General features: G+C 46.5%; 1 protein-coding gene across 2 annotated transcripts in view; it reads left to right on the top strand.

The window, feature by feature from the left end:
- Nucleotides 1-25,322, top strand: part of PTPN5 (protein tyrosine phosphatase non-receptor type 5) — a 70,520-nt gene that overhangs the window by 11,396 nt on the left and 33,802 nt on the right. For both annotated transcript variants that reach the window (XM_040328009.1, XM_040328008.1), the window contains exons 2-3: nt 8,086-8,178; nt 21,242-21,434. In XM_040328009.1, the coding sequence (XP_040183943.1) occupies nt 21,273-21,434 (162 nt within the window). In that variant the 5' untranslated portion in view covers nt 8,086-8,178; nt 21,242-21,272. The remainder of the gene's footprint in view (nt 1-8,085; nt 8,179-21,241; nt 21,435-25,322) is intronic.

Genomic DNA, 25,322 nt, shown 5'->3' with positions numbered 1-25,322 from the left:
CTAGGTGACCAAAGTGAAACAAATTTCGCGATGCCCAGGGCCATGACATCTGGTGGGTGAGACTCGTCGGTAGTTTAGGGTTATAGAGGAAGGAGGTCAGCAGGGAGCTATCAGACGTGAGTCGACAGTCTTGGGCTAGCCTCCTCCAGGTACTTTGCAGCTGCCGCATGGAACCCAGCATACGTCCGGGTTCCACCGTCGCGTTCGCGTTCCATAAAAGATTATTGGGGTGTATTGGGGCCAGCCAAATCTTTTCCACCTCCGTCCACCTGTTGTAGGACTTCTGGGGAAACCATGATGCCACCGCTCGAAGTTGCGAGGCCTGGTAATATTTGACCAGGTCAGGGAAGGCCAATCCTCCCTCGGTGCGCGCGGCCGTCATGACCGAACGTGGGATCCTGTGGCGCTTGTAGTTCCACACATACCGGAGGAGGTCCGCTTGTAAGGCGCGCAGGTGAGCGTACGGGACCGGGATTGGTAAGGTCTGGAAAAGGTACAGCAGTTTTGGCAGGATCACCATCTTTATGGCTGCTATCCGGCCCAAAAGGGATATCTGGTGAGACTTCCATTTATGGATCAACGCCCTTATTGAGCTGTATAGGGGGGGGAAATTGGCCTGGTACAAGGATGCGAAGTTCGGGGTAAGCTGGACCCCCAGGTATTTCAGGGAGGTTCGCTCCCAGTGGTACGGGAAAGCGGACTGTAAGTGCAAGGCCTCGGGTCCGGGCATATTAATTGGCATGGCCATAGACTTGGACGTGTTGGTTTTATAACCCGAAAGGGCCCCGTAGCGTTCCAGTTCCCTTTGTAAGTTGGGTAAGGAGATGCGGGGACGCGTCAAGGTCAGAATGATGTCGTCGGCAAAGAGGGAAATTTTAAATTCCCTTCCCCTTACTGGGATACCCCGAATATCCGGGTTACCGCGAATCGTTGCTGCTAGGGGTTCTATGCAAAGGGCGAAGAGGAGGGGGGACAGAGGGCACCCCTGGCGAGTGCCATTAGTAACGGGGAAGGAGGATGAAGTGGCAAAGGGAGTTTTCACCTGTGAAATCGGATTAATGTAGAGGTGTCGGACCGCCTGGAGGAAAGGTCCCCCAAAACCCATGTGTCTTAACGTGGCGAGCATGAAGGGCCAGCCAAGGCGGTCAAACGCCTTTTCTGCGTCTAGGCTCAGGAGCAAGGACTCCGAGCCCTCCCTGCCCGCCACGTCAATTAGGTCAATCACCTTTCTCGTGTTGTCTCCCGCTTGGCGGAGGGGGACAAAGCCTACCTGGTCTTTATGGACCAGGGAGGGTAAGACTACGTTTAAGCGGAGGGAGAGGACCTTCGTAAAGATCTTAAGATCTGAGTTCAGCAGGGCTATTGGCCTGTAGCTGGCGCATAATGCGGGGTCCTTGTCTGGTTTAGGGATAAGGGTGATAAATGATCGCTGCATGTCTTGTGGGATGGGGGTACGTTGTAGAAAGGCGTTGAAGAGCTTTGTCATATGGGGAAGGAGTGTGGGGAGGAAGGTCTTGTAATATTCGTATGGGAACCCGTCTGGGCCTGGGGATTTGCGAGCGGGTAGGGCCTTAATGGCCAAGGTCAGTTCCTCTCCTGTAATGGGAGCATTTAGGGAGGAGAAATTGGCATTTCTTGATACCTACAGATGGTTCTAACCACAGCTGGGCTGGATGGGCCCGAGCAACCCCACTGAAACTCAATCTAGGACTTCTACTGGTGGAATTAGTCCCCGGAAATGACTTTCCCATAAGCAATGTAATATGTATGGTTGCTAGTATCCTTTATTTTATTATTCCATTGTTGACTGTTATATAAGCTGTAAGCCTTTTTTATTTTTAATCTGCAAGCTTCTATTTCTACCTTCATCTTTACCGCAAACAAAGGCCTCCATTTTTTTTTGCAATCAGCCTCCTGTGCCGATACATTCACTGTCTCTATTACAGCTGCACAGCACAGAAACTCAGCCCATAGGAACATTAAGTATTTTTATCCAAAAATCTTACAATAAAAACAATGGTTTCAAAGGGCCCCCTTACCAGTAGTTTTATTGTTGATGGCAATGTGAAGTAAAGGAATTAGCAAGCATGTTCTAGAAACTTTCTGATGGTCTCTCCGGGAAGGCTTGCTGCAAGGGGCCCCGAGGTCCCGGATGGCAACCCCCTTTTTTATTTTTTTATTAAAGGGCCAAGAGGCCCCCAGGGGCCCGGAGGTCCCCAGGGCCCCGGGTGGCAACCCCCCTTTTTTATATAAAAATGTTATTTTTTATTTATTTTTTTATATATTTTTTTGTTTGTTTTTATTAAAGGGCCCAGAGGTCCCCAGGGCCCCGGGCGGCACCCCCCCCCCCCTTTTTTTTATAAATTTTTTATTTTTTATTTATTATTTAATATATATTATTTTGTTTGTTTTTATTAAAGGGCCCAAGGTCCCCAGGGCCACGGATTGCAACTGCCCTTTTTTTTAATATATATATTTTTTTATTTCTTTCATTTTCTTTTTTGTAAGGGTCCCAGAGGTCCCCAGAGCAACCCCCCCTTTTTTATTTTTTCGGCAGCACCTAAAGCCCCCTGACCTCAATTCGCAGCACCCCCCCCCGCTTCTCAATTTGAGGCGGCAGCACCTCAACCCCCCCCCCCCCGGTTCTGCACCAGGGGGCCCAAGCCTGAAGCTGTGTAAGGGGCACCATAATTCCTGATACCAACTTTCTCCAGCCAATCAAAACAGTTTGGAAAATAAACTGCTTACCTGAGAGCTATTGTGCCTGACCATCGTTGCTGACCCAGCTACCGCCGGACCTGCACTTGGATTACCCTTATCTGTTCACGCTCATTGCTCACTCCAGCTTGGACCTCTAACACAGTAATGCCCCGTACAGACACAAGCGGGTTTCCCGATGGGAAAACTGCGAGGAGAGCTTTTGGCCAGGAATCCCAGGCTCATCGCATTTTTTTCCGACCGGAAAACTGCCAAAAAAACACTGGGCAAAAAAAGAGAACCTGCTCTCTTTTTTTCCCAGTGGAAAACCCGGCCGTGTGTACGAGAGAACCAGACGTTTTTGTCAGTTTTCCCGTCCGAAAAATTCCGATGGAGCGTACACACAGCCGGGATTCCCAGCCAAAAGCGCTCATCTGAGTTTTCCCGTTGGAAAAGCCGCTTGTGTGTACGGGAGAGCAGGTTCTCGATTTTCCCATCAGGATTTCCGACGGACCTTGACGCGTCGGGAATCCTGACCGTGAGTACAGGGCATAACTCACTGCCTGCACATTGCCAACCTCTACATTTTTCTGATCCTAGTTCGGCTTATGATCGCTTTAAAGAAAAACTCTCACTTTTTTTGTCCAATGTTCCTATGTGCTTTGTAAGCCTAGCTATGCCTACAGTTGCCACCTGTCCAGGATTCACCTGGACAGTTCGGGTTTTGAATCATGTGTCAGACCACCTGAAACCCGGACACATTGTTCAGACCGGACTATGGCTTCCCAGCAGGGTTGCTGGCTGCAGTTGTCTAAGCTGAGAGTGTCTGTTACACTCTCTTATGCCTAGTACACACGTGCGGGATTTCCGACGGGAAAAGTTCAGTCAGAAATCCAGGGGGGAAAGCCGAGAACCTGCTCTGTAACTTTTCCCCCTACACACGGCCGGTTTTCCCGTCGGGAAAACTCAGATGAGAGCTTTGGCCAGGAATCCCGACCGTGTGTATGCTCCATCGCAGTTTTTCCCATAGGAAAAATGCCAAAAACTGCTGGGAAAAAGTCAGATGGGAATCCCGGCGGGAAAAAAGAGAGCTAGTTCTCTTTTTTTGTCTGGCAGTTTTTGGGAGTTTTCCCGTCGTAAAAACTGCGAGGGAGCATACACATGGCCGGAATTCCCAACCAAAAGCTCCCCGCTGCACCCCACCTACAAGCGGTAAAGCTGTTATAGATCCTGAGCTAGCGGTTGTACCGATCACAAATTGCGTGGCATCTCTAGTGCTCCAAGAGTTTATGTTCTCATTACCAAACTTATTGCAAAAACAATACTGGAACCGAGTTTTCTCTCTCTCCTTGCCGGTACTCCTGGGTGTTGGTTACATACAAGTGCATTGGCAGTGTCTCACAACAAGGAACAATTAAGGAATCTAATGACTTGGTGTGAAGTGTTACTCCTCACTGCATTACAGCTGTTAATTGCTTTGAAATACAAAACTGTAAAGGAAAAAATAAAAAGATTAGCTGTGATAAAGGAGACTGGAAGCTCAGAAAAGACGCAGACCCTGCCATACGGATACAGTAGAGGTGCCCCAGCAACTTGTCCGGTCTCTGCCATGGCCCACCTTGCTGGTGTAAGTACCTCCGGCTTGTTTCTTTCTTTTTTAACTTTTTGCTAACATTTTTAATTAAATAAAAAAAAAAAAATGACATGCAGGTTTCTCCCTAAACAAGTAGAAGTCAGCTTTCTTGATATAGGGGGCCTCAAGTGCGGCCCCTGACATCACCAAAAGGGCCACACATACAGCACAGCTCACCAGATATATGACACATATAACAATAGAATTGTGTATTTATTGAAATATCATTAAAAATGACCCAAAGAAAAAAGTTAAAAACGGGGAAAGTTAAAAACATAGGTGTGCGCACGCCCCGCGGTGTTCCTGGTTCCGGAGCCATGCTGCCCCGGAGCATCTGAACAGCGACGGGAACCCAGTGAGTGACTAGGTTCCCACTTCTGGAGATCCCAAGCTGTACTGCTGTTCGGTGAGGAGCGCCATTGAGAGGCTGGCGGTCCAAAAGGGCCTGGACAAACCACCGGGGATCAAGGTAGCCGCACACTGAGGGACTGATCACCTGTCAGTCGGCACCTGGGCGACAAGTTGAAGGAGATCCAGGCGTAACTTATCCAAAGAGGGATATTTGCAAGAAACCAATCCAGGGAGGGCCTGTGGCAGAGGTACCTTTCTGAGGCTCACCGAGGAGGGTCTGTGGCAGAGACTTTTCCACAACTTCAAGTTCACCAAGGAGGGTCTGTGGCAGAGACCTTATCCTACAATTGTCCAAGCGATACTCCGGCTGCCAGGTCAGTGAGAGAGGCCTGTCCGGGTACGCTAAACCCACTCCGGCAGAAGTGGCGCATAGAAGTGCTACGCTTTGGGAGCGGGACTGTTTCCTATCATCATGCCTGGATCTGCTGTTCTCCTTTCTTCTTCAACTTTTCATTCCTCACCACAAGTTTACTGTTTTTACCCGGCTGGGTAATAAAGAGCACAGCAAAGAGCACCTGTCGTGGACATTCCTTTACTTCTAGTACATGCAATACGCATCATTCACCCCTAGGAATATCGGAGGAACCATGCGGTAATTTGCGGCCCAAAAATCCAGCAGCTCCTCCGGGGGTAGTTCTACACTACGTTTTTGGATGACCATAGGGGAGAGGGGCAGCCTGTAGGACCTCGTAGCTAGCATTCTTCCAATCCCTCTGCCTTTCTCTTCCTGTTGCTTGTCTTTGGCAAGTGCTTACAGCCAGAGAGTTCTGGTTATCAAGCAGCCGTCTCCTTGCTACCTACATTGGCTAATTACCACAAGGAGAGGGGGGGCCCTGTCCAACCTCAAAGCTAGGCTTGCAAAGAATGTAAGAACATGGGAATAATTAACACATGTGCTGTATTTTGCCCCCCGAAAAAAATTGAAGTGAAGGTTTTTCTTTAAGTATTGCCTTGGGCCTGTGCTTGTTTTCCGTCACCCCATTGTACAGATGTTTCCACGCTGAAAATATGTGTAGTTTAGCCATCTTCTGTCTCGTAGCCAAAAAACGTCGTACATGCCTGCCAAGCACAGGCCCTTGTGACAGAAGGCTGCAAAAGACATCATGAGCCCCGGGAAGGAGGCAGCGCAAGCTGCTGATTATACGCTGTGTATGTAAAACACACTAAATTGGGGACTGTCTCCTCCGCTGACAAGAACGACTAAATTCGCTCTGTCAATCACACATGCCCATTAGATGACTAACTCAGCTCCCACACATGACGTGTAGGCAGTGAATGCTCTCATCATTCGATGCCGCTACCGCTCAGAACACATCCCATCTTCTATTTACCTACTTGCTGATAAAAATACCCGGGTTGTGTCATGCACGGCCCCGCCGTTATGTCAAGGGGTTCTGGGATGCTCTTTGCACGAAGGGCAGGTGGCATGTGAGCAAGGCCGGACACGGCGCCCATTGCACGCCGCAAAGTTCCCAGACAGCTGTGAGATCCATCAGGATGATACTAGAGAGCGGTATAGATGACCGCAGCTGTTACCGGGGACAGGGAGCCAACTTTCACACTCGGAATCAAATGCTTAAAGGGGAAGTCTTTGTATGAAAATAATCCCCCACAAACAGACCTTAACTACTTGCCTACAAGGCCAATTCTGACACTTCGCTCCTACATGTAAAAATCATAATTTTTTTGCTAGCAATTAACTCAGAACCCCCAAACATTATATATGTTTTTTTTTTAGCAGAGACCCTAGGACAGTGATGGCGAGTCTTGGCACCCCAGATGTTTTGGAACTACATTTCCCATGTGTAATGGTCAGGGGTTAACACCGTTTACGATATTCCATTCCACCAACCCAAGACAGCTTATCCGACACTCCAACAATCCAGCAGACACGGTCCATTAGAATTCCCCAGACAAACGAGACACACAGCTCTGTTTCTGGTTCCAAAACGAATGAATGCTTTAATGGTAAACTCTCAGCTTTTTATACAGTTAGAAAGCATGCTGCAGTAATCACAGGGACAATGAAACACTCCACCCAAAACATCACACAATGGGTGCCTAACGAGTCCCCCTCAATCCACATCCCAGACAGACATTCTGGCACCGAATCTACATGAACCAATTACTATAGCTGACATGGCAGACATGACTTTTAGAGTGTGTTAACTCACAACACATATTAGCATCAATAGAACTTTCACACAATACAGGGCTAGTTAGCATAGCACAATGAAATATCTTAGGAGCCAGACTCAATTAACACCTGAACAGTCTATGTGTCCCCACATGAATGAGTCACTCTGCTATTGACCTGTTGGGGTCAGAATTAACCACCTGTAATATTCCAAGATATCCTGCAATACATGAATTATCATTATTGTCCCATCTCATGTAGTTCATGATATCATTTCTCAGTCATCCTATGTCCCTATTGGACATAGGATGACCCTAGACCCAAGAGTCATTAGTGAAGCTGGCACAGGAGTACCCCGCATCCTTCAAAAGTCTCTGGGTATCGCGGGCCATTCCGTTACACCACGATTCTCAACTACACTGCAGAGTGCATGAGCATCACGGGAAATGTAGTTCCAAAACATCTGGGGTGCCAAGGTTCGCCATCACTGCCCTAGGGAATAAAATGGTGGCCGTTGCAACTTTTTATCTCGCAAGGTATTTGCACAGCAATTTTTCAACTACGTTTTTTTTTTGGGGGGGGGGGGACTATTTCATTAATAAAAAAAAAAAAAATAGTTAGCCCAATTTTTTTGCATAATGTGAAAGATGATGTCACGCCGAGTAAATAGATACCTAACACGTCAAGCTTGAAAATTTCGCACACTCATGGAATGGTGCCAAACTTCAGTACTTAAAAATCCCCCTCAGGCAACGCTTTAAAATGTTTTATAGGTTACCTGTTTAGAGTTACAGAGGAGGTCTAGCATTAGAATTATTGCTCTCGCTCTAACGTTTGCGGCAATACCTCACATGTGTGGTTTGACCGCCGTTTACATATGTGTGCGTGACTTACGTTTGCGTTTGCTTCTGCGAGCAAACACGCGGGGATGGAGGCGCTTTATTTATTTTTTATTGTTTATTTTACTTTTATTTTTCTATTTTGATGCTTTCTTTTTAAATGTTTTCTTTTTTTTGATCACTTTTATTCCTATTACAGCAATTTAATCAACTAAAAATTTGTGTGCCCGGGGGTTCACTAGCTCAGATTCCAGGTTGGGCAGAAAACATGTAACTGTAGTCACTTAGGACGGCTGTGAAAGATTAATGACATCATTACATTTCTGATCAGACCCCCATAACTCTATTTGCATTGCCTCTCTTTCCAGGTTTGGGGGGACGGCGTGGAAGCTGTGACTGGCGTGAAAGAAGAAGAATTTTGGATATGGGGTGGTCATAAAGATTCTCTTTTCTTCTTCATGGTAAGTAAATGTGTTTTATTTAAAATTAAACTTAACAAGTTTAGATAGCAGACCAAAGGGGGGTGGAGTAGAAATGATTTTTCATAAATTAAAGCTAAATTCCAGGAATTCAGACACTTTGTATAAAGTGAAAGCACGCTATGATTTAGGTCTAAGGAGGTGCATGACATCTCTTGAATTTATCAATTTTATTTATATCTGACAGTTTTATGGGTCTTCCGGGGCATACACTGACACTCGGGGCTGTAAGAGAAGAGAGAGACGCACACAGAGCAGCTATGACCTCCCTTCCCTTAGCTGCCCATTCAGAGAAGCCTTTGTATTTTGTGAATGAGTTTACATAATACAAGGGCTTCTGTGATTGGGCAGGAGGAGGGGAGGGGCAGGCATAGCACCTGCGCCGACTCTAATGCTAAAGCGGATTAGAACTGAAGCATCAGCGTTGGGCTCCCGGAGATACAGGGATAGCCGTCTTCCCGGGAGTGCAATAAAACTGTCAGATGTAAATAATAAAAATAGGCCCAGGAGATGTCATGCACCTCCTTGGACTCATATAGCTGGATTCACGTAGGGCGGCGTATGTTTCAGCCGGCGTAGCGTAGCGTATCGTATTTACGCTACGCCGCCGTAAGTCAGAGAGGCAAGTGCTGTATTCACAAAGCACTTGCCTCCTAAGTTACGGCGGCGTAGCATAAATGGGCTGGCGTAAGCGCGCCTAATTCAAATGAGGAACAGGGGGGCGTGTTTTATGTTAATGAATCGTGACCCGACATGATTGACGTTTTTAAGTCCCGCGCTCGGTCCCGAGATCCTCTTCGCCGCTCAGCCTGGCCGCTGATTGACAAGAGCGGATGGATTGAGAGCAGCGCAGCCATTGACTGGCGCTGGTGTCAATCACATCCAGTGACGCGGCGCGCCGAGGGGCGGGGCCGAGTGATACAGTGAGTGGCTATGGCCGCTCGCTGTTTCACGGGAGCGCGCCCGCAAAGACTCATCACCATGCAAGCTCTCTCGCATTACTGTGATGAGTTCTTGCGGGGAGGACCAGAGACAGCCGCCGAGGGACCCCAGAAGAGGAGGATCGGGCCCACTCTGTGCAAAATGAACTACACAGTGGAGGTAAGTATAACATGGTTGTTATTTTAAAGAAACATTTTATTTAACAACTCTAGAAGCCAATGCTGTATTTGCCAACAATCTTTTCTCAAGTGATTGTGAGCTCCTGGGTTACAATTAGCAGACGGGGTGAAAATGAGCCGTAAGTCACGTTACAAAAAAAGATGAGGTGTTATAATTCTACCTTCCTCTATAGACTGTTAATTTAATGTCATGAAATCGCACATTACCCAAATCACGTTTAAAGCTTTTATTTCTCCCAAGTGAGAATAATGTGAGACTTCAACACAGGAAAAAAAATTAGGGTGATATTTATCCAATATTTATTATTCTTCATGTAGCACTTTGCAGTATGACAATTGGGGGGGGGGGGGGTACAGTTGTAGCGGATTCCTCTGTTAAAGTGATTGTAAAGGAATTTTTTTAACCACTTAAGGACCGGTCCAATATGCTGCTAAATGACCCAAGGGGTTTTTACAATTCAGCACTGCGTCGCTTTAACAGACAGTTGCGCGGTCGTGCGACGTGGCTCCCAAACAAAATTGGCGTCCTTTTTTCCCCACAAATAGAGCTTTCTTTTGGTGGTATTTGATCACCTCTGCGGTTTTTATTTTTTGCGCTATAAACAAAAATAGAGCGACAATTTTGAAAAAAATGCAATATTTTTTACTTTTTGCTATAATAAATATCCCCCAAAAAACATATATAAAAAAAAAAAATTCTCAGTTTAGGCCGATACGTATTCTTCTACCTATTTTTGGTAAAAAAAATCGCAATAAGCGTTTATCGATTGGTTTGCGCAAAATTTATAGCGTTTACAAAATAGGGGATAGTTTTATTATTATTATTTTTTTTTACTACTAATGGCGGCGATCAGCGATTTTTTTCGTGACTGCGACATTATGGCGGACAATTTTGACACATTTTTGGCACCATTGTCATTTTCACAGCAAAAAATGCATTTAAATTGCATTGTTTATTGTGAAAATGACAGTTGCAGTTTGGGAGTTAACCACAGGGGGCGCTGTAGGAGTTAGGGTTCACCTAGTGTGTGGGGGGTGTGGCTGTAGGACTGACGTCATAGATTGTGTCTCCCTATAAAAGGGATGACTCGATCGATACGCCGCCACAGTGAAGCACGGGGATGTTGTGTTTACATACGGCTCTCCCCGTTCTTCAGCTCCGGGTAGCGATCGCGAGGGGGCGGCTAGAAACGAATAGCCGCGCCCTCGTCCCGGATCGCTCCTGAAGCCACGGGAACCGCTGCATTTACCGGGGGGGGTCCCGATCGGACCCCCGACCCACGTCTAGGCAGGGACGTACAGGTACGCCAATGTCCCTGTCCGTGCCATTCTGCCGATGTATATGTACATGCGGCGGTCCGGAAGTGGTTAAATAACAAACATGTTATACTTACCTGCTCTGTGTAACGGTTTTGCACAGAGCAGCCCCGATCCTCCTCTTCTGGGGGTCCCTTGCAGGGCACCACCATACCTCCCAACATTTTGAGATGGAAATGAGGGGACACCTATCAGCAAAAGTATGCGGGCATAGGACACACCCCTTGCCACGCCCCCCTTAAAGGAGAATTGTACAAAAAAACAAGATTGGTTAAACCCACAAGTGCTTTTTTTACCACCACTATTCCTTTATATTGGCTTTTGGAATTTACAAATGCAGCAATTTAGAAATCAGCTGAAAGGTTTAGGCCGCGTACACACGGTCGGTCAAAACCGATGAAAACGGACTGAAGGACTGTTTCATCGGTCCAAACCGATGGTGTGTGGGCCCCATCGGTCAGTTATCCTTCGGTCAAAAAAAAGAGAACTTGCTTTAAAATTGAACCGATGGACACCTAACCGATAGGTCAAACTTGACGGTTAGTAGGCACAACCATTGGTTAAAAACCTGCGCATGCTCAGAATCAAGTCGACGCATGCTTGGAAGCATTGAACTTATTTAACCTATGGTGTGTAGGCACATCAGACCATCAGTCAGCTTCATCGGTTAACCGATGAGAACGGTCCGAAGGACCGTTCTCATCAGATGAACTGATTGTGTGTACAGGGCTTTAGCGCTGGAAAAACACTTTTTGATAGATAAAAAGTGCATTTTATATACATCAGACCAAAATGAGGGACAAATGAGGAGGAATGAGGGGCAGAGGGACATTCCTTCAAATCAGGGACAGTCCCTCCAAAATCAGGGGCAGTTGGGGCAGTTGGGATCAGGGCCGCCATCAGGAGTTATGGGGCCCCTTACACAGCTTCAGGCATGGGCCCCCTGGAGCAGAGAACCCAGTGGGGGGAAGCTGCCGCCTGAAATTGAGAAGCGGGGGGGCCTTTTACAAAAAATAAAATAAAGAAAAATTTATTAAAAAAATTACAAAAAAAGAGGGTTGCCATCCGGGACCATGGGGACCTCCGGGCCCTTGGGGACCTCTTGGCCTTTTAATAAAAATAAAAAATAAACCTCTGGGCCCTTTAATAAAAAATAAATCAAAGAATATATAATTTTTTTTTAAAAAGGGGGGGGGGGGGTTGCCATCAGGGGCCCTGGGGATCTCTGGGCCCTTTAATAAAGAAAAAAAAATTGTAATAAAAAAATATATTAAAAAAAAAACATTTATAAAAAAAAGGGGGGTTGCTACATGGGCCCTGGGGACCTCTGGGCCCTTTAATAATAAAAAAATATATGTGTATATATATATATATATATATATATATATATATATATATATATATATATATAAATTAAAAATAAAATATATATATACAATTTTTTTTAATTAAAAAATAAATAAAAAAAGGGGGGTTGCCATCCGGGGCCCTGGGGACCTCCGGGCACCTGGGGACCTCTGGACCCCTTCCAAAGAAATGAATATAAAAAAAAAGAAGGGGGGTTGCCATCCGGGCCCCTGGGGACCTCCGGGCCCCTTACAGGTGTACTGCCGGTACCCCCCCCCCTGATGGCGGCCCTGCATGCAGCCTCTACACTTTTGGGGAAGAACCAGTTAATATCTGTAGCCCCTGTAAGGTAGGGTGACCAGACATCCCCAGTTTCAGGGGACAGTCCCCTGATTGAGGACACTGTCCCCGGACCAAGTCTGTCCCTGGTTTTGTCCCCAGATTGGATTTAATAGGGGGCAGGGGCAATTTCAAAGAAAGTCAGTGCAGAATTAAAATAAAAAAATTAGAATTACACACCTCCGCTCCGCCGTGCCTACTAGCATAGGGGTTTGTATTTTTCACATGATCTGTGCCCCTTTCTGATGATCATGTGCTGGTCGGAGCGGAGGGAATATTTCTTCAGTTTTGGGCACATGCCCATTCAGCTTCGCTCGCATGTTCTTCTGCCTTGGCTCAAATCCCGGCCAGCCGCCTGCCTATCTCCTTGCCTTCCCTGGCGGAGTGATCTTCCTCCCCTCCCCATCCAGTAGTAGCCGGGCCTGAAGAGTAAGACTTGAGAGGCTGTGAGGCGGGCGGCGACGGGCAGAGAGTCGCTGATTGTTGCCATTACTAGTAAAGAAAAAATATGTCCCCGGATTTCATTTTAAAAATCTGGTCACCTTACTGTAAGGGTAACGCTACAGTAGATTGGCTTTTAATTTTGGGAAGTGCATTTAGATTTAATTTCCAGTTATCAACATGTCCCCTTCCCAACCCCATCCAATCACCTCCACTGTATTGTCACAGAGTGTCCTTGTCCCAGGAAGGTGGAAAAAGAGTGCTGTGTCAACACGACGCACAAAAGCCTTTCAAAGCGCTGTGTGTGCTGAGAAGTGATGGCAATGACAGGGGTTGTGCCGGGATAAATGCTACGAAGTGCAGCTTACACTGCGATATTACAAACAAAACACGACAGAATAAATGAAGCCAGGTAAACAGCCAGAAACCTTAACGCCTCGCCCATGCAACTTTGAGAACATTTTAGGATAAAGTGTATTTTTTTTAAATTTTAACCACTTAACCCCCGGACCATATTGCTGGTCAAAGACCTGTCCCCTTTTTTGCGATTCGGCACTGCGTCGCTTTAACTGACAATTGCGCCGTCATGCGAGGTGGCTCCCAAACAAATTAGGCGTAATTTTTTCCACACAGATAGAGCTTTCTTTTGGTGGTATTTGATCCCCTCTGTGGTTTTTATTTTTTGCGCTATAAACAAAAATAGAGCAACAATTTTGAAAAAAATGAATATTTTTTACTTTTTGCTATAATAAATATCCCCCCAAAATATATAAAAAAACATTTTTTGCCTCAGTTTAGGCCGATACGTATTCTTCTACATATTTTTCGTAATAGGCGTTTATCGATTGGTTTGCGCAAAAGTTATAGCGTTTACAAAATAGGGGGTATTTTTATGGCATTTTTATTAATATTTTTTTTTACTAGTAATGGCAGCGATCAGCGATTTTTTTTTTCGGTACTGCGACATTATGGCGGACACTTCGGACACTTTTGACACGTTTTTGGGACCATTGGCATTTTTATAGCGATCAGTGCTATAAAAATGCATTGGATTACTATAAAAATGCCACTGGCAGTGAAGGGGTTAACACTAGGGGGCGGGGAAGGGGTTAAGTATGTTCCCTGGGTGTGTTCTAACTGTAGGGGGGGTGGACTCACTAGGGGGAAATGACTGATCTCTGTTCATACATTGTATGAACAGAAGATCAGCATTTCTCTCCCTGACAGGACCGGGTGAGGTTGCAGTTCAAATGATGGTTCCGTGAACGTGAAATACGGATGGCGGATGGGAATGTGTAGCAGCGATGGAGTGATTCATAGTTTCACCACCGGCATGACTAATTGTGCCTAATTAAGCAGGTGACTGCAGCATTACACGTCGGATACATGCGGGGAGCTGTGTGCCGAACACTTACCTGATCCCCACACAAATTGCGTAACTACAGAACTAGTTACTTGTGGAAGGAAGGCTATTGGGGGGCGTTCTGAATTTTTTCAGCAGTTCGTGACATAATCAAGATAGAGAAATATACAAGTACTATATATATATATAAATATATTAGGGCTGTTACTGATTAAAATTTTCGTGTTCGATTAATCGTTTTTTTTTTAATCGATTAATCGACTAATTTCGAATTAATTCTAATGCACATATAGCTAGATTCAGAAAGAGTTAAGCCGGCGTATCAGTAGATACGCCGTCGTAACTCTGAATCTGCGCCGTCGTATATTTAAGTGTATTCTCAAAATGATATACACTTAAATGTAGCTAAGATACGACGGCCTGCGCCGTCGTATCTTAGCTGTCTAGTTCCGCCGGCCGCTAGGGGCGTGAACGCTGATTTACGCCAAGAATGCGTAAATCAGCGAGATACGCCTATTCACGAACGTACGCTTGCCCGTTGCAGTAAAGATACGCCGTTTACGTAAGGCGTTTTCAGGCGTAAAGTTATTCCACCAAAAAGCTGGCCTAGCCAATGTTAAGTATGGACGTCGTTCCCGCGCCGAATTTTGAAAATTTTACGTCGTTTGCGTAAGTCGTCCGTGAATGGGGCTGGACGTAATTTACGTTCACGTCAAAACCAATAAGTCCTTGCGGCGTACTTTGGAGCAATGCAAACTGGGATATGTCCACGGACGGCGCATGCCTATTTTCGGCTTCTGAAAAACAACCAAAAAAAATTTGAGAATGCTGCATTTTTTAACGTACACACGATCATTTTTCGGCATGAAAAAAAATGACGTTTTTAAAAACGTAATTTAAAATGATCGTGTGTGGGCTACATATAATTTTTCGGCTTCTGAAAAACAACCAAAAAAAATTCGAGAATGCTGCATTTTTTAACGTCGATTTAAAAAATGTTGGGGCAAATCCACAGAGATCTGCACCCGCGCAGCGTATCAGAGATACGCTACGCCGCCGTACCTTACCTGGATTTAATCGAATCCTGGAAGAATTTGCGCCGTAAGTTACGGCGGCGTAGTGTATCTCTGGCGGCGGAATTCAAATCGGCGATTAGGGGGCGTGTTTCATTTAAATGAAGCGCACCCCCGCGCCGAATGAACTGCGCATGCCCCGTTTCAAAATTTCCCGCCGTGCATTGCGCTAAATGACGTCGCAACGTCATTTTTTTTAACTTAGACGTGAATTACGTCCATCCCGATTCACGAACGACTTACGCAAAAAGAAAAAAGAATTCAAAATAAACGCGGGAACGACGGCCATACTTAACATGGCAGGACTAACTATACACAACGAAATACCATCTTTAACTATACGCCGGAAAAAGCCGACTAGAGACGCCGGAAAAAAATGCGCCGGCCGCTCGTACGTTCGTGGAAAACGACGTGAACGCCACCCAGCAGACGCCGAAGTATTGCATCTTAGATCCGAAAGGCGCACGAGGACGTATACCTGTCGGATCTAACCCAGATGCCGTCGTATCTTGGTTTGAGGATTCAAACCAAAGATACGACGTGGGTAATTTGAAAGTACCGGTAGATAAGCCGGCGTACTCGCTCTGTGGATCTGCCCCGTTGTTTTTCGGGTTGTAAAAAATGATCGTGTGTGGGCAAAAACGACGTTTTAAACCCGTGCATGCCCAGAAGCAAGTTATGAGACGGGAGCGCTCGTTCAGGTAAAACTACCGTTTATAATGGAGATAGCACATTCATCACGCTGTAACAGACAAAAAAGCGCAAATCGTCTTTTACTAACACGGAATCAGCTAAAGCAGCCCAAAGGCGAATATAACTTCCCCTTTAGAGTGCCATCGTACGTGTTGTACGTCACCGCGCTTTGTTCATCATTTTTCAAAAACGGTGTGTGGGGCAACATCGTTTTTATTGATGAAGTTGGAAAAACGTTGTTTTTTGGACATGCTGAGAAACAACGTTTTTTTTCATACCGAAAAACGATCGTGTGTACGCGGCATAAGTCTTCAAGTACCCCCAACAGATCATGTTTTTTCAGAATTTCCTTCAACTTTGCGTAGGTGCTATAAATCAATGTCAATGGCTTGGTATTAAGGACAGCAATTTTATCTAAGGCCCCGTACACACGACTGAGGAACTCGACGTGCCAAACACATCGAGTTCCTCGTCGAGTTCAGTGTGGAAGCCGCCGAGGAACTCGGCGGGCCGACTTTTCCCATTGACTAACGAGAAAATAGAGAACATGTTCTCTTTTCGGCCCGACGAGTTCCTCATCGGCTTCCTCGGTGAAAAGTGTACACACGACCGAGTTTCTCGCCAGAATCCAGCTTCGATTGAGTTTCTGGCTGACTTCTGCCGAGAAACTCGGTCGTGTTTACGGGGTCTAAGGGAAAATCCCAAAACATGGCCTGTTGGCGGTACTTGAGGACTAGGGTTGGCAACCACTGCTTAAATGCAAAACGTCTATGGCTCAGATTCCATGGGGATCGAGAGTGAAAATCCTTTTTCAAGTCACAGATTCTCTATTGGATTTAGATATGTACTTTGATGTTGCCCAACCCTGGACATTAATATCGCAAGTAATTCTTGTGTAGCTTTGGCTTATTGTCTTGCTGGGAGCCAAATGTTCTCCGTAGGCTTGGGTTTCTCGAAGGCTGTATCAGGTTTTCTGCCACAATTTCCTTGTATTTTTCTGTACTCAATCTACCTTTTAATCTTACAAGCTTTCCAGGGGCTGCAGATAAATATCCCATAAGAATAATGCCACCACCATCACCGCCCTGCTTCATGGTGGAGATGTGTTCTTGATGATGTGCAGTTTTTGACTTATGCAATACAAGGTGTTTGGTCTTAGCACCAAAAAGGTACATTTTGATCTTATCAGCTCAGTTGACCTCAAAGTCTCCCATGTGCCTTCTAAAAAATTGTAGGTTAGATGTCATGTAAGATAAATGAGCAGTGACTTTAGTGTACCATTGTTCTGGGACCCCAAGTATTGCCGTACCACTGTGCTGGGATCCCTAATATTGGCATATGATTGTTCTGAAACCCCAAATATTTGTGTACCATTGTTCTGGGAGCCCAAGTGTTGGCGTACCATTGTTCTGGGAGCCCAAGTGTTGGTGTACCATTGTTCTGGGAGCCCAAGTGTTGGTGTACCATTGTTCTGGGAACCCAATTGTTTGTATATCATTGCTCAAGTGTTGGTGTATCATTGTTCTTGGAATACAAGTCTCAGTGTACAATTTTTTTGGGAGCCCAAGTATTGGTGTATCATTGTTCTGGGAACCCAAGGTTTTGGTGTAGCATTGTCCTCAGAGCCCAATTGTTGGTGTATCATTGTTCTGGGACCGCAAGTGTTGCCGTACCACTGTGCTGGGAACCCTAATATCGGCATATGATTGTTCTGAAACCCCAAATATTTGTGTACCATTGTTCTAGGACTCAAAGCGTTGGTGTACCATTGTTCTGGGAACCCAAGTGTTGGTGTACCATTGTTCTGGGAGCCCAAGTGTTGGTGTACCATTGTTCTGGGAGCCCAAGTGTTGGTGTACCATTGTTCTGGGAACCCAATTGTTTTTATATCATTGCTCAAGTGTTGGTGTATCATTGTTCTTGGAATCCAAGTCTCAGTTGACAATTTTTTGGGGAGCCCAAGTGTTGGTGTCCCCGTTATTCTGGGAACCCTAATATTGGCATATCATTTTTTCAGAGACCAAAAATGTTTGTGTAGCATTGTTCTAGGACTCAAAGTGTTGGTGTATTATTGTCCTTGGAGCCCAAGTGTTGGTGTATCATTGTTCTGGGAACCCAAGTGTTTGGTGTAGCATTGTCCTCAGAGCCCAATTGTTGGTGTATCATTGTTCTGGGAGCCCAAGTGCTGGTGTACCATTGTCCTGAGAGCCCAAGTGCTGGTGTATCATTGTTCTGGGAGCCCAAGTGTTGGTATACTATTGTTCTGGGAGCACAAGTGTTGATGTATCATTGTTCTGGGAGCCCAAGTGTTGATGTATCCTTGTTCTGGGAGCCCAAGTGTTGATGTATCCTTGTTCTGGGAGCCCAAGTGTTGGTATACTATTGTTCTGGGAGCCCAAGTGTTGGTATACTATTGTTCTGGGAGCCCAAGTGTTGGTATACTATTGTTCTGGGAGCCCAAGTGTTGGTATACTATTGTTCTGGGAGCCCAAGTGTTGGTATACTATTGTTCTGGGAGCCCAAGTGTTGGTATACTATTGTTCTGGGAGCCCAAGTGTTGGTATACTATTGTTCTGGGAGTCCAAGTGTTGGCGTCCCATTTTTCTGGGAGTTCTTGCATTGCCATACCATTGTTCTGAGATCCTAAGTGTTGGCAAACCAATGTTTTGCAACCCTAAGTGCTGGCATACCATTGTTCTAGGACCCCAGGTGTTGGTGTAGAATTGTTCTGGGACCCGATGTGTTAGTGTATCATTGTTCTTGGATCCCATGCTTTGGAGCACCATTTTTCTGAACCCCAGCATGGAGACATTCTAAAACGGGTGCACACGGCTGCATAGTAACCAATCAGCTTCTAGGTCTTATTGTGAAAGCTTAATTGAACAAGCTGAAGTTAAAAGATGATTCATTGGTTACTATGCACAGCTGCACAATACTCTGTGTGCACATGTGTCAGCCTACCATTATTTTGTAACCCCAAGGTTCAGTCTCCTGTTCTCTACAATCCCCATAGGAAATACAGCACTGTCACAGTGACATTAATCTATTCTTGAAATCTATATAGGTGATTAAATGGGTCGCGTTCAGTGGCAGTAACCAGGGCTGGGACAGGGGGTGGGCAGGAGGGGGCAGCTGTGGGAGGATTTGGATTGGGGTGGGGGGCAGAGGATGTGTACTTGGAGGGGAAATTTGAGGGGTAGAGGATTTGTACTAACTAGGAGGAGTGATTTATTGGGGGGTCGATTTGCACAGGGGGATTTGCAGAGCGAGAGGATTTGGGCTGAGAGAAGGGATGGGAGGGAGGATTTCAGCAGGGGGGTGATTTGTACTGGGAGGAGGGGGAGTTTATGTTTATGGGGGTAAGCATACACATTAGTGTTCAATTTTTTTGTTGGGGGGGGAGGGATTTAGCTGACATATAATGCTCATACATCTTAGGGGGTGCAGTTTGGCACGTTCGTCCTGGGCTCTAGATGACCTTGTCCCGGCACTGGCGGTAACATGCTGTCTCATTTTTGCTGCAGCACATGTACAGCCCTGAGTGGATGCATACCCTGGTTGAGGCGGGTGGTTGTAAGACGCCAAAACCGCAGATTTACTGCCCCCCTAGCCACACGTGTGAACGAACCTTAAAGAGGGTTCATAATGTACAAGGACATGGTAATAGGAGATTTGGAACCATGAGTGTACTGTAATGACAGCATTAATCAGAAGTGTTTCTCTTTTCCATCTCAGAAAGTTAGGAGCAATGGCTTCTGCGTAAGCAGCTTTTGATGGAGGATGGGTGGTGTGTGTGTGTGTGTGTGGGGGCATATGGTGCCAACATTTCCGAACCTCCAGACTCCAGTGATGCAGATCCGGTCCTGCTGTACGGGAAGAAAAAAAAAAAGGATGCATACATTATTAGGAGCGGCGTATCTTTCCGTGGTTGGATGCAGTTACACACAATTCTCCAGCCCACACTCCATCTTCCCCACGCAGACTGCGCACATGTCCAGAATTCAAATATATTCCTATGAGTCACCGTGCAGAGGAGAAGGCAGAGAGAGAAGCATCTCCTGCCTTCCTGTGTGTACACTGTGAATAGTCAACCGCTATGTGAGCATCGTCCCGAACGGATGGAAAAGAACATTTATTTTAATCCTCCCATTCATGCCTCCAGCTTGCTATTGTTAGGGACTGTCACCTTCTGCATATAACGTTGGCTTTAAAGACCACAAAGGCTGGACTGTACTGAACACCGCCAATCTGTTGGATTTTTTTTCTTTTTCTTTCAAAACATGTTTTATTAAAAAATTTAAAGGAAGAGCTCTAGCTATATATTTATATATTTATTTTCGCTCAGTTATACATAGATATAGATATCAGCAATCGTCACCACTTCTTTAGCGCTGCCCCCTTCCAGAAACTCCACCACCAGCCAACAGTGGGGGTGGCACTCTTGCCTGGTGGGCATTGGCACTCTTACAATGTCAATTAAAATTCTAAATGTCAACAATAACATACAAAGCCATCCACAACTCTGCCCTAAACGTTATCACCAACCTCACATCAAAAGATCACCCAAAGGCTCCATTCACACCTAGGCGTTTTTACGCCCGACGCTATTGCAGCCTGCAATACGCTGGAGGGGTGATTTAACATTGTCGGCTATGGAGATGGTTCACATCTCCACGCCGAACACCGAAACGCCGTACGCCTGAAGCTCAAAACAAGTCCCGGACCCTTTTTTCAGGCGGCTTTCGGCATAGCCTACAATGTTTCAATCACCCCTCCGGCGTATTGTAGGCTAAAAACGACGCGTTTTGTCGCGGCAAATCGCGGGACAAAACGCAGCAATTTGTCGCGGCAAATTTTCCGTCGATTACGTCGTTTGCGTAAGTCGTTCGGGAATAGGGCCGTGCGTAATTTACGTTCACGTCGAAAGCATTGGCTTGTTGCGGGTTAATTTGGAGCATGCGCACTGGGTTACGTTCACAAAAACTTCAATTACGTGGGGTCAGCCTTCATTGCCATACAACACGCCCACTACATGGATAATTTGAATTCCGCGGGCTTACGCCGGACCACATACGCTACGCCGCCTTAACTTAGGGCACAGGTTCTTTCTAAATACAGAACCTGCCTCACTAAGTTACTAACCTGCCTCTGAGATACGCTACGCCCGCACAAATTTACACCGGGCTATTTGAATCTACCCCTATATATTCACAATTATATAAAGATCTGAGGACCCCCCCAATGGGAGCAGCTACGACTTCATAAAATGTATGACCCTGGGGCTCAAACATTGGCTTTTTTTTTTTTTATTGTCTTTCTGTGTTATGCTAATTGATGCTTTCCACCTTTAGGTCCATCCATGACAGGTCCTTCCCAGCAGACATGGGTTCCGTGGATGAGGCAGATGACCAGCAGCACCTGCAGGCCGGGATGGAGCACTCCCAGGATGTGGTGGGGGGCGACGGGCAGTACAGCTGGGCCGCGCTTTGGAATATATTGACCATCGGGGGCAGCATCTGCCTCCTTGTACTCTCACAGATACTGGTAAGTCAGCAATGCAATCCAACTCGCAAGTCTCTTACAGCATTGGTTCTCAACCTCGGCCCTCAAGTACCCCCAATGGGTAGGGTGACCACATTTCTAAACTACCATTCAGGGACACCCTCCCTTCCCAAAAATCAGCTTGTGCTGTAACGAATCACAGTGATTGGACACAAGAGGCGGGATTTATGATTTCTCCAATCACAAGCAGGGGGCGGGGACTGTGCTCCTTCAGGTATTCCTGACCAGGACAAGTACTGTCAGTGAGTAAAGCGGTGCAGTGGCGGCCTTTTTTGGGGGGCATCAGATTTGCCCGGGGGGGTGGCTGTGTCAGTTTCATTCCAGGACACTGTATTGTCCTGCAATAAATGTGCCCGGAACAAACCTGCAAAATGTGGGACTGTCCCGGGCAATGTTGGACTGTCCAGGACAATCCGGGACACGTGGTCACCCTACCAACGGGCCATGTTTTCAGGTTTTCCTTTACTTTGCACAGCTGCTTTAAATCAATATCAATGACATATTGCTAAGAGCTACTTTATCTAAGGGAAGTTCCCAAAACATGGCCCGTGGGGGTACTTGAGGACTTATTACAGTATAATATAAGCAATACAGCCTGAGCAATTTTTTATTTATTTTTTTAAAGTGAAACGGGTTAGAGCCTCGTCTTCTAGCTAGGGAGTTTCAACCCATCTCCTTTGTTATAAAATATACCCAAATTTGTGCTCCATGACAGCCTCGTGTCCGAGGAGATGGGTTTTATGGTGCTGGCTGTCATTAAAGCGGAGTTCCACCCAAAAATGGAACGTCTGCTTTTCGGGACCCTCCGGTGTCACATTTGGCACCTTTCAGGGGGAGGGGGGTGCAGATACCTGTCGAAGACAGGTATTTGCACACACTTCCGAGAATACACTCCTGCGGCAGTCACGCCCCTACCCGCACCCCCGCTGTCTTCTGGGAAACACACTGGCCCAGATTCTCAACCGAGATACGACGGCGTATCTCCAGATACGCCGTCGTATCTCTGCGTTGAGCCGTCGTTTCTATGCGACTGATTCGTAGAATCAGTTACGCATAGATATCCATTAGATCCGACAGGCGTAAGTCTCTTACGCCGTCGGATCTAAACTGCAAATTTTTTTTTGCCTGCTAGGTGGCGCTTCCGTCGATTTCCCCGTCAAGTATGCAAATTAGCTAGATACGCAAATTCCCGAACGTACGCGTGGCCGACGCAGTAAAGTTACGACGTTTACGTTAGGCTTTTCCCGGCGTAAAGTTGCCCCTGGGTCTATGAGGCGCAGCCAATGTTAAGTATGGCCGTCGTTCCTACGTCGAAAATTTCAAAATTTACGTTGTTTGCGTAAGTCGTCCGTGAATGGGGCTGGACGTCATTTACGTTCACGTCGAAAACAATGACGTCCTTGCGACGTCAATTTGGAGCAATGCACACTGGGATATTTTAGGGACGGCGCATGCGCAGTTCGTTCGGCACGGGGACGCGCTTCATTTAAATGAAACACGCCCCCTACCTGCCGAATTTGAATTCCGCCGGGTGATTTACGATACGCCGCCGCAACTTTACAGGCAAGTGCTTTGTGAATAAAGCACTTGCCTGAAAAACTTGCGGCGGTGTAACGTAAATGAGATACGTTACGCCCGCACAATTTTGCGTCCATCTACGTGAATCTGGGCCACTGTTCCCAGGAGAGAGCGGGGACCAGTGAAGGCGCGATTTTCTCACCGAGGATGGCAGCGGGTGCAACCGAGAGACGAGCGATTGCTCGGCCTTGGCTGCCGACATAACGGGCGCGCTGGACAGGTAAGTGTCCATATTTTAAAAGTCAGCAGCTGCAGTATTTTGTAGCTGCTGGCTTTTAAAAAAAAAAATAATAATTTGGCGGAACCTCCGCTTTAAGCCCAAAAGACTGAGGACATCTAGTGGAAGAAGAGAATCACTGCAACTTTGGCAAAATCTACTTTTTTCAAATTTTCTCTGTTATGCCGCGTACACACGACCGTTTTTCGGGTTCGAAAAAATGACGTTTTTAAGGGTCTAGAAAAAACGAAAAAAAAAAAATGCTCTAGCAAAGCGCGGTGACGTACAACACGTACGACGGCACTATAAAGGGGAAGTTCCATTCGGATGGCGCCACCCTTGGGGCTGCTTTAGCTGATTTCCTTTTAGTAAAAGACGATTCGCGCTTTTCTGTCTGTTACAGCGTGATGAATGTGCCTACGAACGCTAGTTTTACCAGAACAAGCGCTCCCGTCTCATAACCTGCTTCTGAGCATGCGCTGTTTTTTTTACGTCGTTAAAGCCCACACAGAGGCGTATTGCGGGCAGTATTAACCCTTTATCGGCTGCTAGCGGGGGTTAATACCGCACCGCTAGCAGCCGATCCCCGCGGCAATCCCAGGGGTATAGCGCTGCTATTTTTAGCGGCGCTATACCACCACCGCGGCTCCCGCTCCAATGTGAAAGGGACCTAAAACCTTAGGGTCTTAGCGGCGCTTTACCAGCGTTTTTCGGGCGCTGGCAGTGTGAAAAGGGCTCTGAAAGCACTCAGGCTTTCACATTGGGATTGCAGATGAGCCTTCGCTCGAATAACGCTTGAATAACGCTCGCTTGAAAAACGCCCCAGTGTGAAAGGGGCCTTAGGTTTGTTCACACAGGTGTCTGGGGTGGGGGGGGACTGGGGGTTGGGGGGTAAAACCAGGCAGGTAAAACACCCAGAGGTGATCAAATGCCACCAAAAGAAAGCTCTATTTGTGGAAACAAAATGATAAAAGATTTGTTTGGGTACAGCGTTGCATGACCGCGCAATTGTCATTCAAAGTGCGGCAGTGCTGGCTTGGGCAGGAAGGGGGTGTAAGTGGCTGGTATTGAAGTGGCTATCAAACGCGTCAAACAACGCGCATTAACGCTATAGGAGCAGCGTCAGTATTTTGAGCAAAAAGAAGGAGATAAAGAAGTAAAAACACTGCGATTCGCTGTAACAAAACATCACGTTGCCCTTCCACAGCGCTCTCCAACGCGCACGTAAGAGCCATAGAGCGAGCGTGCGCCGGTGGGATCGGTCCCCTAAATCTCCATCACGCCGCGATCTCCTCTACTAGGACTCCGCGTCTGTAATGAAACAATGTCATTTAGCCCAGACTTCTGGGAAATTAGCCTAACAGCTGCGCTGCACGTGAACATAGCCGAGCGCAGAGCATTACACCAAACAGCTCTGCTACTTTGTAATTCACTTACGGGAATGTAGGACTACGCCGCCATTAGCAGAGGTGGAGAGATTCCGTGGCGAGATGAGGAGGGGGGGGGTTTGGTATAGAAAAGCCTTATCATTTTCCAGAAGATTCTAAATGAGATTTTCAAATAGACCATCTGGCGCCTCTAAGGCAACCTATGATTCAAATAAGATCAGATCCTGACCGGCGAGGGCTGATTAATGTCATTTGCGCGGAGTCGTCCACCTTGCGCCCTAGGTAAAACATTTTTCCAGGTCAGCTTCAATTATCCTAAATGTATTTTGTTATTCAGCTTTCAGCTCGCCAATGTATATTAGGGGGGGGGGGGGGGGGGAATAATCAACGGTGAGGCCAATGGTGTGCGTTTATTTGGGCATAATAGGAATCAATTCCCCCCGATTGGCCAACTAGCGACCTACACTATATTGCCAAATGTATTGGGACGCCTGCCTTTACACACATAAATGAACTTTAACCACTTAACCCCGGACCATATTGCTGGTCAAAGACCAGAGCACTTTTTGCGATTCGGCACTGTGTCGCTTTAACAGACAATTGCGCGGTCGTGCGACGTGGCTCCCAAACAAAATTGGCGTCCTTTTTTCCCCACAAATAGAGCTTTCTTTTGGTGGTACTTGATCA

The sequence above is a fragment of the Rana temporaria genome, chromosome 11 (assembly GCF_905171775.1).
Source record: "Rana temporaria chromosome 11, aRanTem1.1, whole genome shotgun sequence".
Lineage (NCBI taxonomy): Eukaryota > Metazoa > Chordata > Amphibia > Anura > Ranidae > Rana > Rana temporaria.
This window is presented reverse-complemented; position numbering and strand designations above follow the sequence as displayed.